Raw genomic sequence first — 23,227 nt, 5'->3', positions numbered from 1 at the left:
TGGACATATCACGTGCTTTTGACACAGTCTGGCACCCTGCCCTACTCACCAAACTCTTTTCTCACAGCATCCAAGGCCATCTCCACTCATGGCTCGCAGACTTCCTCTCCTGTCGCAGGCAAGGTGTGGCCCTAAATGGAGTTCTTTCATCCCCTCTTCCTGTCCAGGCTGGAGTTCCTCAAGGTAGCGTTCTGGGCCCTGTTCTTTTTCTGGATTTCATCAACGATCTCTCTGACTCTGGAAAATCCTCTTTATCTCTTGGCTGATGACTCACCCTCTGCCGTACCATCTGTCATCCCTCAGACCGGCAAGCAGCAGCTTCTTTGCTCTCTGCAGATCTGGGTAAAATCACAAACTGGTCCAACACGTGGAACATGTCTTTCAATCCGGACAAATCTCACACTCTCACTATGTCTCTCCGAAAGGACCGTTTAGAACCCCCCCCCCCATCCACTTTCTCAACAATCCTCTGGAAGAAGTCCTTCCTTTCAAGCTCTGGGCCTCACTATCTGCCATGACCTTTCCTGGGAAAGTCCTTCCTCGGCCCACCTGAGCTCCTGACCACTTACAAAGCTTTTGTCCGCAGCCTGATGGAGTACTGCTCTCCCCTCTGGGTTGGTGCTCCTGCCTCCCACCTTTCTCGGCTTCACGCTGTAGAAATCAAGACATTTCGGATCATTGGCATCTCCCGCAATGAGGCTGAGTCTTTGGGCCTCTCACTCAATCACCGCAGGTTGGTCGGTGGTCTTTCTGTCTTCTACTGTCTACTCTCCAGCCTTGCCCCCCCTGCTCTCTCTGCGATTTGTCCCCACCACATTTCCGCAGGGCGCTCAAGGTCCACCAACAACCCCCTTCTGGTAAAACTACCAAAATCACGAATCACTGCTCACCTTCACTCTTCCATTCCTCTTTTTTCCCCACCTTTTGAATAAACTCCCTCACTCTGTTCAATCCCATTCTTCCCTCCAGGCCTTCAAAACAGCTGTTCACCACCACCTCTTATCATCCCCCATCCAAATCCTCGATCTTTTCTTCCGCCGATAATCCACCCAAACCCACCTCCTTCAAATTCCCTGCTTTCCTTCCTGAAAGTCCCTGAAATGTCCATCTTGTGTACCCCATGTTCCCCACCCCATCCCTCTCCCTTCTACAGATCTCCTTATGTCTCTGTTCCGCACTATTTTGTCCTTCCCACTCCCGCCCCTCTTGTTTCATGCCCCCCCCCCTTGCTGTGTGTTGTGTGTTCGCTCTCATACGAGCCTCGACAAGATATACAATATATATATATTTCTGCCCCTTAAGGACAGCCATTTTGCTTTTGTGCAGACAAGATCATACGATATACATTCCCGTGGAACTGCATGTCCCGAGTATGAGGAATAGATCTGCGTAAGATGAAAGCTAAATCTTGAACGGCTTTTTGAAATATCGCATACACAAAAGTAGATGTTCGGATGATCAGTCGGGCAGATGGAGCTCAGTTTCATGTCGCCCGTCGTCTCCGACATTGTCGGAGGGGCGGGGAACGAAAATATTATCACCACAAACTATGGTGTCCAGTTTATCCTGTCCAATGTATAATTATCTTTTTAAAACAGTTGCTACTGCAGTTTAACATGAAACTGAAAGAAATTTGGAGGAAAGTCAACATCCTTGAGGCATTATATGCTTATCGCGTCCCCCACAGATTAACAGATCCGAGCCGTCTCAACTTGCTCGGCCTCTAGCTCAAAGCAAAGGGTTGTGAGGTCTTTCAAAGGGCCATGTTTTCTGGGATTCTCCCAATATTAGAATATGGAATAGAAATTATGGGCGGAGTGATAGACGTCAACCAATGGCTGGAGGAATGGTGTAGGGAGGAAGGTTTTACATTTAAGAACCAGTGGGAATCATTTAGGGGACAAGTGGAGTGTTTCTGGAATGATGGGCGTATGTTAAATAGAAAGGGGGCAGCCAGGTTTGCAGTGGGAATTGAGGAAGGAATTCAGGCTTTTTTAGTTCAGCAAAGGGTGGGGAAGTTATTAAGGAAGGAATTGATGATGTAGTTGTGATGAGTAAGGCCAGGAAAGAAAATAGAATTTCAAGAAGGGAAAAGTTAAATTTATTCTATACCAATGCCAGAAGTTTAAAAAATAAGATGTAAGAGCTTGAGGCCAAAGTAGATAGGAAGGAGTATGACATAGTTGCAGTGAGTGAGACGGCGTTTGAGGAGGAGAGTAACTGGAGGACAGGATTAGAAGGCTCCAAGGTGTGTCGGTGTGATAGGAAGGAGGAGTCGTATCACTTTGGGTAAAGGACAGCGTTGTATCAAGAGAAAGGGGTGACATTAAGGAGGGAATTGATGTTGAGGATTCTGTATGGGTGGAGATTAGAGATTGTAAAAATAGTAAGATACTGGTAGGATGCTTTTGTAGGGCTCTGGGTGTGAAGGAAGAGGAGGGAGGAGGAGTACATGAAGAATTCAAAAGGGCATGTGGGAAGGGAACAAGGAAATTGGAACAAGGGAAATCCAACACAGGTGGAGGCCATTCAGCCCATCATGCCTGTGCGAACACCACACTAACCTGTCTACACAAGATCCAAGAAAGAAAATGCAAAAAACAAAAAAAGTTATTTAATTAATGAAATTAAAAAAAATTGTCGGTTTTTTGGGGTAATTTTATTGGATTCGCTAGATATCCCTAATTGTCAGGTTGTGTGTGCGTGTGTGTGTGTGTGTGTGTGTGTGTGTGTGTGTGTGTGTGTGTGTGTGTGTGTGTCTGCAACGCGAGGCTCCACAGCACAAACCAGCAAACCAATTTCGAAGAAACTTGGCGACAAGGTGCCATATGGGCTGGGAATGTGCACGTTTGAGTTTCGTTGCCTAGCAACCACCCGTTTCTGTCCAGTGGCCGAAAAACCGCGTACAGTATTTTCAATACTTGTCCTACAGTTTTGAATGTGGAGAAACGAGACTTCGGAATTAAACACTTCGAGATAGTTAGAAAATTTTACTCGAGCCGATTTTTGATTTAGGTTTTATTTTTCAAATGGTAGTCCTTCAAATATCGGGTGTCAATTTACCGTCATTTTTTATGAGGAGTGCCAGTTCGCAAAATACGCAATAGGGCAAATCTTGCCAGGTAGAGGAACAATTGTATGTGAACCAATACGTCTTGGCAATGAATCTTCGTCGGTGGATCAGTCAGAATGAAAAGCATCGTAACCAGCGCTTCAATCCTCGCGGATCCCTCGTCGCCTACCGGCTTGTTTTCATTGTTCTTTCCCATCCCCAACACCTTACACTTGCTCAGGTTAAATTCCATCTGCCAGTCTTCTTCCCAATCTATACAAGTACCAATACTTTCCTGCATCTGTTCACCACCCCCTCCACTATCCACCTTTCCTCCAACTTTTGTGTCATCTGCAAATTTAAGAAGCCTCCTCTTCACCCCATTATCCAAATCGTTGATGTAAATATTGAATAGTAATGGTCCGAGTACTGATTCCTGAGGTACCCCGCTACTTACATCTTCCCAGCAAGACATCCTCCCACTCACAGCCACTCTTTGCTTCCCATCACTAAACCAGTTTGCAATCCAATGAGCTACAGTACATGACCAGCCACTCCACAAGCCCTCACTTTGGCTAACAACCTCCGATGTGGTACCTTATCAAATGCCTTCTTAAAGTCTAGATATACTATGTCCACTACCTTTCCATCATCCACCCAATCAGAAACTGCTTCATAGAACTCTAAAATATTCGTTAAACAGGAACTACCTTTGGTAAACCCATGCTGACCACCTTTAGTTAGTTTGTATTTATTTAAATGGTTTTCCATCTGGTACTTAATTAATGTCTCCAGCACCTTCCCCACAACTGAAGTCAAACTAACAGGTCTGTAGTTTCCCAATTCTTCTCTGGATCCTTTCTTAAATAATGGTGTTACATTTACGACTCTCCAATCCTCCGGTACCTGTCCTGACTCCAGGGAGCTATTGAAAATGTCTGTTAACATCTCGCTTTCCTGCTCAGCCACCTCCAACAATACTCTCGGGTGCATATTATCTGGACCCGGAGCCTTATCTACTCTTAGATTTCCTTTACTTCTTCCACTCCAACCTGGATCTTATGTAAAAACACTTACTCACCTCCTCGATACATACTCTCAGTTATTGGCAATTCTCCTGATTGTTCTTGTGTAAAAGTTGAAGAAAACCTACCTGTTTAATAAGCCTGCCATCTCACTTTCATCACTAACCACTTTCCCGGTGCTATTCCTCCATGGGCCCACACTGGTCCGAACCTGTTCTTTTCCCCTGATATGATTAAAAAAAGTTTAATATTCCTAGCCACGTCCTTCTCGTACTCTCTTTTAACTTGCCGAGTTATTTTCTTAACTTGCCTCTGTTTACTCCGATAATGATATAAATCTCACTCCAGTCCTGTTCGTTTAAACCTTGTGAATGCCTTCTGCTTCTCCTTAATAGCATTCCTTATCTAACTGCTCAACCACCCTGGTCTCTTTCTGTTTCTAGTTTTACACCTCATTGGAATGTACTTGCTCTGCACTCTACATATTTGGTCCTTGAAAGTTTCCCATTTCTCTGATGCTGATTGTCCTGTTGTTAGTTTCTCCCAATCTACATCACCCAACTCTCTCCTCATCCCCTCAAGGTTTGCCTTCCCGAAATCGAATAGCCTTCCCTACTATCCTGAACTCTAACCCTTAACAGAATCTTTGCACACACAATGTTATGGTCACTTGCTCCTAAATTCTCCCCAACCTCCACGATATTGGGATCGTTACCTAAAAGGAGGTCTAACACTGTACTCCCCCTCGTGGGCTTTTCTACAAACTGGTTAAAAAGTAATCCTGGACGAAAACTAGGAAATCCCCATCTGCTCTGCCCTTTGCCTGTACCTGGACCCAATCTATCCATGGCAAGTTAAAATCCCCCATAATCAATACTCTCCCCTGACCATATGCCCTTTTGACTTCTTCATGTACTCCTCCTCCTTCCTCTTCCTTCCTTTCCACCCGGAGCCCTATAAAAGCATCCTACCAGTATCTCACTGTTTTCACGATCTCTAATCTCCACCCATACAGAATCCTCCACATTTATTCCCTCCTTAATGTCACTTTCTCTTGATGCAATGCTGTCCTTCACCCAGATTGCTACTCCTCATCTTATTCTCTCCTTCCTATTACTCGGATACACCTTGAAGCCTTCTAATCTTGTCCTCCATTTACTCTCCTCCTTAAACCATGTCTCACTCACTGCAACTACATCGTACTCCTCGCTGTCTACTTTTGCTTCAAGCTCTTCCATCTTGTTATTTTAACTTCTGGCATTGGTGTAGAAGATATTTAACTTTTCCCTTCCTGAAATTCTATTTTCTTGCTTGGCCTTAATAATCACAATTACATCATAAATTCCTTCCTTAATACCTTCCCCACCCTCCTCTGACCTAAAAAGCCTGAATTCCTTCCTCAATTCCCACTGCAAACCTTTCTGCCCTCTTTCTATTTAACATACGGCCATCATTCCAGAAACACTCCCTTTGTCCCCTTACTGATTCCCACTGCTTCTTAAATATAAAACCTTCTTCCCTACACCATTCTTCCAGCTATTGGTTGACATCTATGGCTCTACTCATAATTTCTATATCGTTTCCTAATCTTGGGAGGATCCCAGAAAACACGACCTCACAACTCTTTGCTTTCAGCGACTTACTCAATATCCTGTGTTTATTTTTCAAAATCTCTGAGTAAACTTTCCTTCAGTCATTTACACCTCGGTGTACCACAACTAACTTCTTCCTGCCATGACCTGACACAATATCGTTTACCCTTCCGTCAATGTCCCTAACTCCCGCTCCTTCAAAACTACACAGAATTCTGTGTCCACGATCCTTCCTGCAGAATGAAGAATTTACATATTTAATAATCTCATCATCCACAAAAAATGTCCTCCCTACCTCATTTCTATCAATTTCCATTGGTGCACCTCCGCCACTGTCCGCACCCGCTGCACATCCACCACTGCTCACACCCGCTGCACCTCTGCCACTGCCCGCACCCGCTGCACCTCCACCACTGCTTGCACAATATGCACCTCTGCCACTGCTTGTACCCGCTGCACCTCCATCAATCCCCGCACCCGCTGCACATCCACCACTGCTTGCACAAGATGCACCTTTGCCACTGCTTGTACCCGCTGCTCCTCCGCCACTGCCCGCACCCGCTGCACCTCCACCACTGCTTGCACAAGATGCACCTCTGCCACTGCTTGTACCCGCTACACCTACACCACTGCCCGCACCCACGGCACCGCCACCACTGCCCGCACCAGCTGCACATCCACCACTGCCTGCACCCGCTGCACCTCTGCCACTGCCCACACCCGCTGCACCTCCACCAGTGCCTGCACCCGCTGCACCTCCTGGAAGAGTATTGATTATGTTTTTTTTAACTTGCCAAGGATATATTAGGTCCAGGAACATGGAAACGGGAGAGTAGATGAGGATTTCCTCGTTTTAGTCCAGGATTGCTTTGTAACCCAGTTTGTCGATAAGCCCACAAGGGGCATTGCAGTGTTAGATCTTCGAAGTAACGATCCCAATATGGTGGAGGTATTGGAGCATTTCGGAGCAAGTGACCATAACATTGTGTGTGCAAAGATTCTGTTAAGGGTTAGAGCTCAGGATAGTAGGGTGAGGCTATTAGATTTTGGGAAGGCAAACCTTAGGGTTGGAGGAGAGAGTTGGGTGATGTAGATTGGGAGAACCTAACATGAGGGCAATCAGCATCAGAGAAATGGGAAACCTTCAAGGAGCAAATGTGTCGAGTAAGTACATTCCAGTGAAGTGTAAAACTATCGGCAGAAAGAGGCCAGGGTGGTTGGGCAGTGAGATAAGGAATGCTATTAAGGAGAAGCAGAAGGCATTTATTGGGTAGAAAATAACAGGACTGGATATTATAGGAGAATAACAGGACTGATTTATATCGGTGCAGGTGTAAGCAGAGGCAAGTCAGGAAAATAACTTGGCAAGCCAAAAGAGAGTACGAGAAGAGCATGGCTAAGAAATATTAAGCACTAGCTGAAGTACCCAGTGTTGCTCAGGGAAATTCAATGCAATATGTATTGAAATATTTCCTTAATGACAAATTTGGGAATGTTGGCCTTATGGTTTTGAATGAATTACTAATATTGGGCATTGCAAAGTGGGCTTGGACTTGTATTAAAAGGCTTCACCCTCTAAGGATGCCCAACATGCTGCCCTGGAGGCTGCTTGTCTTGCAAGTTGATCCTCAACCTGAGCCTGTGTCTGCTCTGCAGTCTCAGCTTTTTTTTTGTATACACTGTCGATGCTCATATGAGAGCTGATCTGGAGGCTGCTTATCTTGCTTTCACATTAATCCTCAACCCGAGCCTGCTCTGTAGTCTCGGGTAAACTGGAGGATGTTTGTCTTGTGCATTCATCCTGAACCCGAGCCTGTGTCTGCTCTGTAGTCTCAGTTGATCTGGAGGCTACTTGGCTTGCACGTTGATCCTCTACCCAAGCCTGTGTCTGCTTTGTAGTTTCACCTGACCTGGAGGCTGCTTGTCTTACACGTTGATCCTCTAGCCAAACCTGTCTGCTCTTGAGTCTCAAGTAACCTGTAGACTGCCATTCTCTTTGCATCCGATTTGTTTCTGCCCATCGGGGGTCTTTTTTGGTAGCATGTGGCAGTATTTATAATGCAAGTGAGGTCGGTTAAGATATTTCTAAACAGAAGTGTTCCTTTGGGAGTTCCAGAAGTGCTCCGGTGGGTATCCCACCATGAAGATTTTCGTAACGCGGTAAATTAATGTAGAAAAGCAACAGATGGATCGTACAGAGATAGAGGGGATTAGCAGTAGGGGAGATTCATACTAACAGAATACAAAGTTTCCGTTATTAGCATGCATACATAATATGACCTCAACATACGATCTTCACAATACATATTACTCGATCACGGCAGTGTATAAGCACCATACTCACTTGAGGCCTGAACACGGATGTGTTAAAATAAACCTGTGTAAAGAAATCTTATTTTTAATTACAGGTGCATGTGTAAACACTATATTAATTAAATTTGTGTTACTGACAACAAATCACGACAACCTCAACATACAATCTTCACAATACATATTACTCGACTTCTTCCGGGAAAAATGCAGCAAGTGTATTTGCACAAGACCTGATTGAGGCCTGAGGGCCAATTATCTCGTTTTAATTTTTCAATTTCTTTGTGCAAACATAGTCGATGACTTTCCTCTGATGAAAGAAGAGGCCATGCAAAATATGGTTGCACTGGTTCCTGCAGGGTGTGCATGCATACATGAATGAACAAACAAACTTTCTTCTTTATATATTGTATTAAAGGTAGTCAGCATGGGGTTAGCAAAGGTAGGTCTTGTCGAACAAATCTTTTAGAGTTCTATGAAGCAGTTTCTGATTGTGTGGATAAGGGAATGGCAGTGGACATAGTATATCGAGACTTTAAGAAGGTATTTGATAAGGTGCCCCAGAGGTGGTTGTTAGGCATGGTGAGGGCTTGTGGAGTGGCTGGTCAGGCAGCTAATTGGACTGCAAACTGACTTACTGAATGTAGTGGATGTAAGTAGTGGGGAACCTCAGGGATCAGTACTAGGACCATTACTATTCATTATTTACATCAACCATTTGGATAGTGGGGTGAAGAGCAAGCTTTCCAAATTTTCAGATGACACAAAGCTTCGAGGTAGTGTGGATAGCAGAGGGGGTGGTGAATAGATTCAGGGAAGTATTGATACTTGTATAGATTTGGCAAAAAATTGACAGATGGAATTCAACCTGAGCAAGTGTAAGGTGTTGGGGATGGGAAAGAATAATGAAAACAGTTTACATGATGTAAGGGGTAATTTTGGAGCGTGTCACACAGAAGGATCTGGGAGTGGTAATAGATATGGGAGGTAAGTACGCAGCTCAGTGCCAGGCAGCCATAGGTGTAAAGCAAATAGGATTTTAGGTTGTATTCGGAGGGGGATCAATTATAAATCAAAAGAGGTGGTTTTTAGTTTTTACACTGCATAGGAATTTAATGAGGCCACATCGAGAATATTGTGTGCAGTTTTGGTCATCACAACTTGGGAAGGACATAGCTGCCACAGAGAGGGTTCAGCGCAGGGCTACCAGGTCTGGATCCGGGCTGAGCTGGACTCGGCTGTGAGGGGCGGCTGAAGAAGACAGGGCTTTTTACACTAAAAAGGAGGCGGTTACGAGGGGATATGATAGAGATGTTTAAGATAATGAAGGGTATAGATAAAATAAGTGCAGAGGAATTATTTAGCAGAGTAGACAGTGATAGGACCAGGGGCCAAAGTAAAGCCCGAGGGTAAAAAAGAGGAGAGTTAAAATGGTAGTAAGGCAGGGGTCTTTTACTCAAAGAGTAGTTAATGCATGGAATGTCCTCCCTGGAAAGGTCGTGGCAGCAGAAACAGTAGATAAGTTGAAATTGGAATTAGACAGGTACCTGGAAGCATTGGAGATAGAGGGGTACAGAGATGTTGGCAGGGCTTTTCGGCAGCTCGAGTATGGATGGGTGATTGTGTGCATCTGTGCAGAATGTCACCTCTGTGACTGTATCGTCAGATAGTGTGTTGTTCTATATTTCTCACCCATGAACCACCTTCACCCACCTTCCCATCCCCCTCCCCTCCAAAAAACACATTTCGTTATAATTTTTTATTTAAATCATTAAAATAAATCTATTTCCACATTTTAATTTTCACACTACTGGGATATCCCTGAACGTATCACATTGTCTCATCCCCATTCCTCCCAATGAAATTTCGTCCTTTTGACGGATATATTTGGTGTGGTGTTGGTGTGGCGCCGCAGGTATGATGGACATCTAATTTTCTTGCGTCCTTGTAAGTGATTCTTCATTCTTGAGAGATGGTGCCAAAATCGAAATATCACATGACATTTCAAAAAGTTATGGACGGGTTATGACAAAACTTGGTGCATAAGTTTGGTAGGTGACAAGAACAAGCCGATTCGATTTTGGTTCAGGTCTGGATCCAGATTCAACCTTTCAGTGGGATACAAAACACACTGTTCACTGTTCAGCCTGGCAGAGGTATGTGCTCTACCGAGTGTGCTATTCTCGTTTTGTGTGCTTTTAATATCCACTTACTACAAAGAAAATATGCAGGAAACGGTTTGTGGATTTTTGTCCGGTAAATAAGAACAATAAGCTATTGAAGTAATCAACACCAGTTACATTAATGTGGATTACAAAAAAAAACAACAACATTTGCAAATTAGTGAAAATATGAAATTAGTTTTCATCAGCTTGTTCCTTTGCTTGAAAGTCTGTGAGTGGGTTCAGAATGGCACCAAGGAAGCAACTTTCAACAGAACAGTGTGTAAAGATCCAAACTCGGTGAGAAGGAAAGAAATGAAAAATGGTAGAAAAGCTGAATATCGCCAACAATGGTCTGAGGTACACTTTGCAATGCCTGAAAGGAAGACAAGAAAAGGCCAGGAAGACCTAGAAGGACCTCCCCAAGGCAAGGCAAGCACTGGAAGTTGCTCAGCTTATACATTAGAAGGTAAACCAAGTCAGCAGCTGACAAACAAAATGAGAGCAGGCCTGAACATGAACATCTTGTCCAGCATGATGCACAGAAGACTGATTGCAGTAGGTCTCCATGGAAGATTTGCAGCAAAGAAACCACTGCTCTGTTCTTGCGTATGGCAGCTTGGCTGCCAGGTAGCTATCATTTTGTTGGGGTGCAGCTATGCCACTGATGGATGACATCCGTGTCCAGAATGCCCCGATACCAGTACACTGGTACTCATTTCGCCGACTTCGAAAGGATGACAGGCTGAGTCAACCCCACCTGGTGTTAATTCAGCAGCCAACAGGGCTCAAACTCAGGACTCTAAGATACCAAGCCAACACAAGGTTTGAACTACTGCTAAGACCACAGAATAAGATGAAAAGACTTAAATTCGGAAGGCAACACCAAGATTGGGCAACTGAACAATGGAATCGGGTACTTTGGTCTGATGAATCGAAGTTTGAACTTCTTCGATCGAAGAGACATCAATTTGTACACCAATGACCTGGAGAACGTTACAACACGCAATGGTTGCAGCCGACTGTTAAACATGGGGGCTGCTCTTTGACTGTCTGCGGATATATCTCAGCTTTCGGTGTAGGAAAACATGTTAAAATCAATGGGACGCTCACAAAAGAGAAGTGCACGTACTTGCAAAAATATTTTTTTTGTGTACAAAGAAGTGAGAAGTGCAAAGATAAGTTTTGGGTTTTTTTTGCTTTGGTTGAGCCTGCCAAGCTAGTGCAGAAGTAGTAGAATGAAGAACTAGTCTTGCTTGTGAAGACCAGTATCAATTTGCTCCTACAAAGGGTTAACCACGCCTAAAACGTCAGTTTCTCATTGCTTTCCACACCTCGATGAAAATCCTGTTGATTTCATCCTTTGAACTATCTAGTTTGGGTTTGATTCCAGACACAAAACTCGGATCGGTGCGTTGCAGGCGGAGCATTGCCTCACAAAGGACATTAAGCTGGGTGTTCCGTCTGCTGGTATCAGGCCAGCCGGTTCGTGAAAGACTTGAGCCATAAAGGTTCACTGGCTGACCCCACAAGGTGATGATATTTTGCAGAAAGTTTCCTGTAAGGCCCACTTGGCTGCACCTAGATGGGTTTGAGGGTTGTGTAGTAGCGGCTGAAACCCGAGTCCTATCCAGGTTCCTCCTGATGACTCCACCTTTGCTCTTTACTTCTTTGGGTTCCTTCTTGGTCTTCCATTTCATTGGGTCATTAAAGTAGTAGTCATTTGCTTTAGCTGCTGAAAATGTTTTACGAGGTGGTGAGTTTTGACCTTGTGGGGTTCTTCACATGGTAAATCTAACGGTAACCCATTGTTGAGAATAGGCCTGGTGTTGGCTTAATGGTTAAGGTGGCAGGCTTTGGATCTGAGGGTCCTGAGTTCAAACCCCGTTCAGCTGTTGAATTAATACCAGGTGGGGTTAACGTGGCCTGTCATCCTTCTGAGGTCGGCAAAATGAGTGCCAGCATACTGTGTTGGAGTGGCGATCGGAGTGTGTCCAGGACTGTGCCCAATAGCCAAGGAGACTGCTTAAGTAGCAACAACACTCTGCACAGAGTATGGTCCCAATGGATGGATGGATTGTTGAGAATGGGTGTGATGATATCCTCTCATTTTTCCATTTCTCCATAGCCCGTGGAAATGTCCACGCTCTCTGTTGCTGTTGCTCATTTCCTCAACTGCTTCCTCTCATCGTGCCCCTCTCCCGGCACACACCTGGCCACGCTCGACGAGGGCTCAGCCTCTCGCAATCGGCGCCGAAGCAAGCGTCGTGGTGGTGGACGAGGAGCACCAGGTGCAGAGAGCACAAGTTGGGCGCAGCTTACACCTGGTGATCTGTGGAAGAACCTTGCAGTTGAGGCACAAGAGCGCTACTCCTTCCTCATTACCAGGTACAAACATCTATCTGTTAACCAACTTCTCAGGGGTCTTCACAAGAATGTGAAATGTTTTTGGGATGCATGTACACTTCTCAACAAGTTGTCCAATGGGTACACATTTTGAAGCAAATTGCATTTGCAATTCCATAAGGGTTGTTCCCAGATTGCCCATGGACATAGCAGGCATCCATTCATATGAATCGCCATGGAATCTTGGACAAATACATGGGGAACGAATCAAATACTTGCGATTTTGCTGAGTGTAAGATTTTTTTTGTTCTTTTTTGGCAAGTTTACTGGAATAAACAATTTGTAGCTACTTAAAGGGAGTCCATACTATCAAATGCTCATGGATAAATAAATGCATCACAAAAGTAAAATCAACAGTTCCTATCAACTTACTAGTTCTTCAGTTATCTTGTTGCATCTTTCACTAAGTTGGTGACAAATCTCAAGCAAGTCGGGCCTTAGAAAAGTGAATGGAAGTCAAACAAAAATGATGTTGAGATAACCCTGAATGGGAGGTAAACCTTAACCAAAGTACCAGGAACCTAAATCTTCCCTGGAAATGACGAGTTCATTTTGTGTCAACTTGGAGCTTGCTTTAGATGTGGCAGATCTAGTTAATCCTAAGATGTGGCACAACTCACCGACCCTTAGATGTGGCACACCTCGCCGACCCAGAGATGTAGCACACCTCAGTCCCTCAGATGTGGCACACCTCCATGTTTTGTGTTTGTTTTATTATTATGCCTATTCCAAAGACCTCTGGGATTCCATGTTTTCCTCATCATTTTCTTCTTTCCTTCATATGGCCCTCTTGCTTTTGCATATGTCCTCCTCATGTTTCACAAATTGCTCGTTTCCACACTTGCTTGAGGTATGCTGATCCTCTTCATGTCTTTAAGTGTTCAATTAAAAAAAAAAAAAAATTCTTTTTACATTTACATGTAAAAAGCAAGTGTGGCATCCTCCGACCTACCTTAAGGTCATACCTTAATTTCCTCTTCTTCAACACCTTTCTTTTTCTCCCCTCTTCTGCTGTTCCATTCATTTTCTCAATTCCAGCACCTTTACTGCAATATATAATCTTTCACCAATGCACAGACTAACTTAATCGGAGAGGAAATGTTTGTGCTTGCTTAAAAGCCTCACCTGTCACCACAGCGAAGGTATCGACCAAGCCGTTGAAAACTTTGGCCTCCAGAAGATCACGCTACTCCGAGAACTTTGCATCAAAGGTGGCATCCAGGTGAGGTGTTTCGATATGGAGAGGGCACACAAAGCCTTGTCCCACAAGCTCTAGCTGGATTGCCGGAATGATCCCATTGGGACTTTTTGCTGTGCCGATTTCATGTACGGGACAACATTAGATCTTGAGAAAGGAGTCACTTCAGTTCATAATAATGAGACTGGTGCAGCAACTCAGATTGCTTGGAGGTTTAGAACAATTTTTGATGCAAAAATAGGATTGAGATATCCACACATACATTTTGGTGTTATATCCTTAGAGGAACCGAGTATGAAGAACATATAATATGTGTTGATAAGTCGAGATCGCAATACAAGTTCACAAAGACACGTGATAAGAGGAAGAATGTGCCACGCTGCATTTAAGCTTTAGTCTTGGACACGTGTTTCACCTTGAGAACTCGTCAGCGAGACAAAACCAGCTCGTCATGAGGACCGAAACGTGTTTGAACTTGACCACAGCTGTAAAAACCAAGCAAATAAAGGATTCTTCTTTATTTACCTTTCTACCTTTCTCCAATTCTTCTTCTTCTTCATCTCCTCTTCTTCCTCGATTTTTTTTTCTACACTTCCATGACCTAATCTGTTGAAAACTCTCTCAAACATTAATAATAACAAAAACGATCTTATAATGCTTCATCTTCCTCTCTCACACATGTGGTACTCTTTACTGTATCAGAATGCATGACTCTTCTGCTATTTTAACAGACTGCTCTCATTTCGACCTCTCCTTCATTCCTTGCCTAAAAAATCAAACTATTACAGCGCTTCTTCTCTCCATTCTCTGAATTCGCCTTTATTGCATCCATCAAGAAACGTGTTAAATCGCATCTCTGACCTATAACTTTAAAAAACCCCAGTTTGCTTCCATCAACCATTCTTTTTTTCCAACTTCAGTGCCAACTCACCCCTCACTCTCAAAGCAACCATCCCACTCTTCTCCCTCCAAGCCTCCCTCTCACCTCTCTCAAAAACTCCCCCCTCACCTTTCTCTCCCACCTTTCTTCACCCTCTCACTCATCCTTCCCAAAGTTGTGCCCCCCCTCCCATCCACAAAGCTGCCTCCTTCCACTGCCCTCTCACATCCATCTCTTCACTTCACCTCCTCAAATCCTCAACTGCCTTCTTCTCCCTCTCTTGTCCCCCCTCTCCCCCAGCACCACAGAGCCTTTTCTCCTCCTCATTCGGCCCCCTCCCTCGCTATTCTGCAATCCCCCACACTCTTTCAACAACACTCCTTACCTCCCCCTCGTCCCTTGTCCCTTGTCCTACCCTCCCCCCCCAGCCCCTGCACCCAAAGCCTCCTCCCCTACCTCTTCATTAAAAGTATGGACCTCAAATATCCAGGGACTTCGCTCAAACCTTTCAGATCTTTCCATACAGGTTGCCACTGACAAACCGGACATAATCTGCCTAACAGAAACTTTCCTCCCCCAAGACGTGTCTGACTCCCAAGTATATCTCTCCCTGGTTACTCCCTCCTCCAGTTTGACAGACCTGAGCTTCGCCCTGGTGGAGGAGTTGCTCTCTTCAGCAAAGATTCTATTCCTCACTCTCCATGCACTGCCCTCACTCCCCCACACCACCAGGAATACCTCTGGCTACGGCTTCCCCTCCACTCCCACCTCATGTTTATATGTGGACGGTAGCGTCGACCTAACAGTGATGACTCCATCAACACCTCACTATCTGAAAACATGGACCAACTTCTATCTTCTCATCCAAACTCTCTCTTCCTCATATGTGGCGACTTCAATTGTCATCATGCCAGTTGGCTAGGTGTGGGTACCTCTCTCACCTGTCATGGCACCTCAGCAAAAGCTTTCTGCGACTCATTGGGACTGACTCAATCGGTCAACTTCCTGACCCGGATCTCAACCAATGGTACTCCATCTCTTCTGGATCTGATTTTGACAAATTTCCCTGACAATATCTGCTGCTCTTTCTCCGCTCCAATCGGTTCTTCTGACCACGTCCTTGTCAAAGTGGATATCTCTCTGGCTGTTATCAGAGAACCACCTCACCGCCGTCGAGTCTGGCATTTCACTCAAGCCGACTGGCAGGGTCTTCAAGCAGCCCTCAAACTTATACACTGGTCTCCTATCACTACTTTCTCCAACATCAACTCATCCTGGGAATTCTTTCAAAGAAACTTGCTCTCCCTCTTGCACAGATTTATCCCCTCTCGTGTTCAGTTGTCCTACTCGTCCTCCCGCCCTTGGTTTACTGAAGCTTGTGGCGAGGCAGTTGTCCTGAAACAACTTGCCTTTGCCTCATGGAAAGCAAACCCAACTGAGGGCAATCTCGGTTCCTTCCACAAAGCTCAGAACAAGTGTGTATCCACCCTCAGGAGAGCCAGAAAACAACATCTTTCTCATCTCAAGTCTGAACTCTCAAACCTCTCTCCCTCCTCAAAATCCTGGTGGCGTTTAATCAAATCTGTTTCTGGCGCATGTTCCCCCTCCATCCCCCACCTTACCTCAAATGGCCGCACTGCTGATACCGCACGTGAAAAAGCTGAATGCCTAAATTCGGTGTTTGCAGCTAAATCTTGTGTCCTAACCCCATCACTTTCTCTACCCACCTTACCCAGTCGCACCCAACTGTCCCTGGACTCTGTGTCCTTTTCTCCTGACAAGGTGGAGAGCTTGCTGTCAAACCTCGACTCAGATTCTGCAACCAGTCCAGACGGCATCAGCCCACATGTCCTCAAAGCCTGCTCTTCTGTTCTTGCTCAGCCTCTCTTTGTTCTATTCACCCTCTCATTTGCTCAAGGCCATCTGCCATCTGCTTGGAAATCAGCAAACATCACTGCCCTGCACAAAAAAGGTGCAAAAACAGATCCCTGCAACAAGAGACCAATCAGCCTTCTCCCAATCATCAGCAAGGTTATGGAATCCATCATCGCTTCAGACATCAAATCTTTCCTCTTCTCCAATGGCTTGATTTCTGATCATCACTTTGGTTTCAGACCAGGTCACTCTACCCTGGATATGCTGCTTCTGCTCTCCCAACAATGGATGGAAGCTCTCAATGCCAGACAGGAAATCCGAGCCGTATCCCTGGACATATCACATGCTTTTGACACAGTCTGGCACCCTGCCCTGCTCACCAAACTCTCTTCCCATGGTATCCAAGGCCATCTCCACTCATGGCTCGCAGACTTCCTCTCCTGTCGCAGTCAACGTGTGGCCCTAAATGGAGTTCTTTCATCCCCCCTTCCTGTCCAGGCTGGAGTTCCTCAAGGTAGCGTTCTGGGTCCTGTTCTTTTTCTGGTTTTCATCAATGATCTCTCCGAGTCTCTGGAAAATCCTCTATATCTCTTTGCTGATGACTCCACCCTCTGCCGTACCATCAGGCATCCCTCAGACCGGCAAGCAGCAGCTTCTTCGCGCACTGCTGATCTGGATAAAATCACAAACTGGTCCAACACGTGGAACATGTCTTTCAATCCGGACAAATCTCACACTCTCACTATGTCTCTTCGAAACGACCGTTTAGAAAACCCCCCCCCCATCCACTTTCTCAACAATCCTCTGGAAGTCCTTTCTTTCAAGCATCTGGGTCTCACTATCTGCCATGACCTTTCCTGGGAAAGTCACATTTCCAACCTCGCCTCAAAAGCCAGTCGCCGACTGGGAATCCTCCGTCGTGCAAGGTCCTTCCTCGGCCGACCTGAGCTCCTGACCACTTGCAAAGCTTTTGTCCGCAGCCTGATGGAGTACTGCTCTCCCCTCTGGGCTGGTGCTCTGCCTCCCACCTTTCTCGGCTTCACGCTGTAGAAATCAAGACATTTCGGATTATTGGCATCTCCCGCAATGAAGCTGAGTCTTTGGGCCTCTCACTCAATCACCGCAGGTTGGTCGGTGGTCTTTCTGTCTTCTACCGTCTCCTCTCCAGCCTCGCCACCCCCCCCCCCCCCGCTCTCTCTCTGCGATTTGTCCCCACCACATTTCCGCAGGGCGCTCAAGGTCCGCCAACAACCCCCTTCTGGTAAAACTACCAAAATCACGAATCACTGCTCACCTTCACTCTTTCATTCCTCTTTTTTTCCCACCTTTGGAATAAACGCCCTCACTCTATTCATTCGCATTCTTCCCTCCAGCCCTTCAAAACAGCAGTTCACCACCACCTCTAATCATCCCCCATCCAAATCCTCGATCTTTTCTACCCCCGATAATCCACCCAAGCCCACCTCCTTCAAATTCCCTGCTTTCCTTCCTTAAAGTCCCTGAAATGTCCATCTTCTATTCCCGATGTTCCCCGTCCCATCCCTCTCCCTTCCACAGATCTCCAAATGTCTGTTCCCCACTATTTTGTTCTTCCCACTTCCTCCCCTCCTGTCTCATGCCCCCCCCCCCTTGATGTGCGTTGTGTGTTAGCTCTCATACAAGCCTCGACAAGGTATACAAAAAAAAATAAAAATAAAAGGAGAGTTTTGAGAGGGCATATTATGCCTTGCACTCAAACATTGAGATATATATAATTGTTGAACATGACTGACATATTTGAGTGTGTTGCAGTTGCTGTTGCGCGAGTATGTGCTGGACGGACGGCAAAAGCCTGCGTTTGGTGAAGAGGACATAGAAAACCTCTTTCCCGTTGCCAAACACCTGTGGCCTCCTGCGTGTGATGCTCAACACCTCCTGCAGAGTGCCCAGGCACGCATCCAGCAAGGTGCCACTACCGCCAGGCCAGGCCGCTTGCCACCATCTCCATTTGGGTGTGGGACCTGTCTCGTGTACAAACCTTTTGTGTACCGTCTGCAGGTTTTCTAAAGGATGCATGTGACCAAACAGCTGAAGCCCTAAATCTCTACAATAACATCTTTGGTGCTCTTCATCCTGACATCTGCGCGTGCCTCCGTGTCTTTGCACGACTCAATTTCATCTTGGGAAACCAGGCAGAGGTAAAAGGTCATATAGTATTGTTGATAAACCTGGAAGAACGCTTCATCGATCGAAATGACTATGAAATGTGATTTCTGCCATCCATTTGCAGGCCATGATTCACCAAGAGAAAGCCTTGATAATGAGTGAGCGAGTGCTTGGCCTGGATAACCCATACACCATTCAGGACTACGTAAGTGTTTGAGAGCACCTGAAACGGGAAAGATAAGTGAAAATTTATCATCGAATCATGTGGTCACACTAAACATCAATTAATTAATTGGCCTCTGATGATTTTAAGACTTATGCTGAAATTTGTCTTTGCACTCTCACATTCCATTTCTGAACTGGTATGACAAATTATTTGGTCAATCAAAATGAGATCCTCAAATCGCTAGTTTTTGTTTAATTTTCTTTCGGGTCTAAGGTGCGTAAAGGATCTGAAACACAAATCGCACCTGCAAACGAATACATGAGACAACACCACATGTCAGAACAACAGCTGCTGACCTTGGGGGAAGTGACAATTTCATGGGGCATTTGGGTATGGGCAACGCCACCTTGTGACATGGCTTTTGTCGTTGCCCTCAGTGAGGAAATCGAGAATTCCCCCCTCCCCAGAGGATGCCAACCCAGGTGGTTTATCTGTGCTCGCAGCCTGGTGTTGGCTTCGTGGTTAGGGTGGTGGCTTGGGATCCTCGGGTCCTGAGTTCAAGCCCCGTTGGCTGCTGAATTAAAATACACTAGGAGGTTGACTCAGCCTGTCATCCTTCCGAGGTCGGCAAAATGAGCACCAGTGTACTGGTAAGGGGGACACTGCATCAGCGGCATAGCCACTTCCTAACCAATGATGCAACCAGCAGCCACAGGCTGCACTCGATCGAGAGATTTGTGCTCTATCCTCTAAATGCTGAGCAATACACGAGGAAGCAGCAGGTACCATTTTGCCTTCGGTAAGGCTAAGCCAAGGTCAAAATCGAACCCCCGACCTACCAGGATTCCAAATTCCCCCATACCATAAAGACCAGTTGATCGAGGTGGCCGATCTTTTTGTGGTTCATTTTGGACAGTTTTTACATTAGTCTTTAAATAATTGCATCCATTAATTTCAACACACAATTGTTGCCTTGACATGGAGATAATCTTAATCAATGTAAACAAGCTTTGTTTTGACCATAGTATTAATTATTTGATTTTCCATCCTCCATTTCACTTGCAAGTCCGCTTCAGCAAATGTATTAAAGCAAGAAAATGCATGATTATGGGTATTGGGTTCCAGCACTACAAGCAATCAATTGATCGATCTGTAGGAACCAAAAAAACTCCAGACCTAATCTGATCTCTCATTGATACCGTAATTGTGTTGAGGGGGTGGGTATCAGGGACATCGTCATCAGATGTTAAAAATACTTAAAGTAGCTTTCATTTATTTGTCCTTGAATCTGCCATACGTTTACCAGATTTTTCACCCTGGCCCCCACGCCCCAGGTGATCTGTGCTCTTTTTGCCTTCACCAATGCACAAGTAGCAAAGGCACTGAAGCTCCTGTACCGTGCACGCTACCTGGCTCTTATCGTCTGCAGTGAGGATCATCCACAAATAGCTACTATTGATGTGAGACTTCCAGCAGACACCTGCAAACCGTGGTTTGGTATTTTGGTTGAGTAGGATAGTGAATGGTTGATTTTGACAGTGTAGCTTTATAGGCCTTTACCAAATCATTTAACCACCAACTATATCATGCATATGCAAAAATATTTGAAGGGTATTTTTAATTTATTTTACTCTGAATCAAAGATCCAGACATTTTGGATATATTTACCTAATTTAGGGAGGCATTGGTGCTTTATAACACTACCATTGTTGACCAATCACAGGGCCTGGAAATTGTTACGATGAGCCTAGACAAACTGCTGCTTGCAGATCAGCTGTAAAAGCTTGCCTAACAGGGGCCTGGCATGGCGTATACGGTACTGAGCCAATGAGTGTTTCTGTGGGTCTTGAAAGATGATAATGTGTGTACAGAGTAACATTGGCCTCATGCTGACTGCAGTGGAGGAGCATGACACAGCCCAACGTTTTCTGGACAAAGCCCTAACCCTCAACACAAAGCATTGTGGTGAAATGTCACTCAAAGTTGCACTCAGGTTCGTTTACTTAAACCACTGCACAGCACAGCACCGGAAAGTTAAACTTTACCAGCATCTTGCAAACAAGAGATTGAAGAGCAATTCTTATAATCGTTTTGGTTAATCACACACAAACCTTTTACTTGTATGATGTGCACAGCCATCACTTCCTGGCTCGAAGTTATGCTGCAAAGGGAGATTTCCGTTCGGCTTTGAAGCACGAGAAGGAGACGTACACAGTGTACAATGAGCAAGTGAGAATGTTCACACGATTCCAATCTTCCCCCACAACTTAAAACATGCAAGTCTCATGCCAAGTTAACTCATGGAAGCAATGATCAAAGTTCACAAGAACAGACCTTAGTGGGTTGACAGGTTCACATGCAAAGTTAAACATTGCGATTTCAAACTATTGAGGGATTAAAAGAAAAACAAGCTCAAATGAGCTAAGATCCTCGTCCTCTTAATGATGACTTCATAAAAACGAATATGACGTCATTGTGATGTATCAGGTTCGCGATAAATTATCTGTGCTAATGCCCAGCTTGATTCCCGCAAACAAAATTCAAACAGCTTGCCTAGTTTCGGAGATAATTTCTGAGGCGATTTCCATTAGCGGAGATATTTTGACGTCAAAACTTTTTTCTTGGAGGATTTTTCAAAATCGGAGATGGTTACTGTCTGCGCGGGGTATTTTTACACATATATGCCAAGTTTCAGGAAGTTTCGATGAAAACTGTTACCTGTGAAACAAAAAGTCCACAAGAAGAAGATGAAGAACAACGTAAGACTTACAGATTCTCCATGAGGATCTAAAAAAAGTCGTCCAAAAAAAAAAAGGAAGGGCACAGTTAAAATCCTAAAGACTGCCATGTTGTCATATGTAAATGTGATGCAAGAAAAAAAACACCTAACTTTTATAAACAAACAAACAATGCAACATGGCTATGAGAATTGGCAGCTTGAAAGCCAAGACCATGTTGCAGTCACCGAATCTATTTGGATACAAAGACGGTGGAACTCAATGACACTTCAAAAAAAATGGTCATGGAGTTCCACAATTTTGTTACCCTCGCCGAAGGATTCAGAGAGGTCCGTTTGTTTTTGTCCGCACAGAACTTTTGCGTTTTTCTCTGCAACCGCTTATAGGTTTGAGATCAAATTTTCACAATTGGTGCGACTACTCATGTAGAATGTTTTGAGTTATGACGTCATAGGTCACGTGGTGTGGCACCCATGTTGGAAAAACTCTGGACCTCTATCTGAAACCACACCAAGGAAAAAAATGAAATTTGGCATGTAGCAAGTACTCCTCATGGCGAATGAGATTGATTTTTATGACATCATAGGTGCCCTCATTACGACATCACAATTGCACATGTAGAATGCTACATCCGCATATATTGAATGTATGTAAATTTTTGAGGGTCATCTCAGGATAAAATGTTCCATAGAGAAAAAAATTCACGACGTCATCGGTGACGTAATTCGGCAGCTATATCGCTAAAAAAAAAGAATTAAAAAAAACCTTTTAAAATCTTATTCTCTGAAATGGCTGAAAAGATCGAGGCAAAACTTTACACATACGACCTATCCATGAGGAACAGGTCACAGGTCACATGGTTTGACAGCCATATTGGATTTACCTGAAAACCTATAAAAATACACCACTCAAAAGAGGTCCTGGCAAGGGTTTGCATCTTTTTCTTGTTTTAAAAATGATTTGGGGATGGGGTACACTTTTCAAACATTCATTCTTCTCTCCCTCCCCCAACGTCATACATGGGTGTGCAGTAAGACACCTCTAATCATACAAAATTGGTATCATGTGAGGCTGGCAGGATGACCTAGATGTATACACACTCACCTCTGAGCTGTCTAACCGAGGTTAGAATCCCAGCTGAGCTATCATCTCATCCTGATGTTTCATAAGCAAGGAAATCAAACAATGCGTACACCTTCCCTCTGATGGCACTGTCGAGTATCCTGTGTCGGAGTGGCAAATTCTCCAGGATTGTAACCAGAGCTAAAATAAAAATTGCTTCAGGAGAAATATATATATATATATATATATATATATATATATATATATATATATATATATATATATATATGTAGCACGGTACATGATGATTTATCATTTAATGTTAAGGTCACTGATAGTACAAAAGCGGCATCATGCAATGCATTTGTGAGACGATGATGGGTTGTTGCCTCAGTTTGGGAAGATGCACGAGAAGACGGAAGCAAGTTACACATATTTACAGCAGCTCACAGACCAGGCGGTTGTTCTGCAGCGCAACGTGAACGAAATCTGCAAAAACGGTTCGAAACCATCCATCCAGCCCATGCAGGTAAAATTAAAGCTTTGGACATGGATTGCTGGGAATGCAAATTGCGTATTTAGTTCCAAGTGACAAGCTGGATCCCTTGATTGAACG

General features: G+C 44.7%; 1 protein-coding gene across 3 annotated transcripts in view; it reads left to right on the top strand.

Moving 5' to 3' along the window:
• The window catches only part of CLUH (CLUH binding protein of NUMT mRNA), a 102,092-nt gene that overhangs the window by 76,665 nt on the left and 2,200 nt on the right, over positions 1 to 23,227 (top strand). For all 3 annotated transcript variants that reach the window (XM_085878952.1, XM_085878951.1, XM_085878953.1), the window contains 9 exons: positions 12,270 to 12,529; positions 13,685 to 13,769; positions 18,292 to 18,445; positions 18,538 to 18,677; positions 18,770 to 18,850; positions 20,146 to 20,271; positions 20,683 to 20,804; positions 20,947 to 21,040; positions 23,006 to 23,140. In XM_085878952.1, coding sequence (XP_085735078.1) covers positions 12,270 to 12,529; positions 13,685 to 13,769; positions 18,292 to 18,445; positions 18,538 to 18,677; positions 18,770 to 18,850; positions 20,146 to 20,271; positions 20,683 to 20,804; positions 20,947 to 21,040; positions 23,006 to 23,140 — 1,197 coding nt within the window. The remainder of the gene's footprint in view (positions 1 to 12,269; positions 12,530 to 13,684; positions 13,770 to 18,291; positions 18,446 to 18,537; positions 18,678 to 18,769; positions 18,851 to 20,145; positions 20,272 to 20,682; positions 20,805 to 20,946; positions 21,041 to 23,005; positions 23,141 to 23,227) is intronic.

The sequence above is a fragment of the Eptatretus burgeri genome, chromosome 4 (assembly GCF_056783735.1).
Source record: "Eptatretus burgeri isolate ZD-2024b chromosome 4, Ebu_testis_v1, whole genome shotgun sequence".
NCBI classification, from domain to species: Eukaryota; Metazoa; Chordata; class Myxini; order Myxiniformes; family Myxinidae; genus Eptatretus; species Eptatretus burgeri.
The sequence above is the reverse complement of the archived record's forward strand: the minus strand, read 5'-3'. Positions and strand labels throughout refer to the sequence as shown.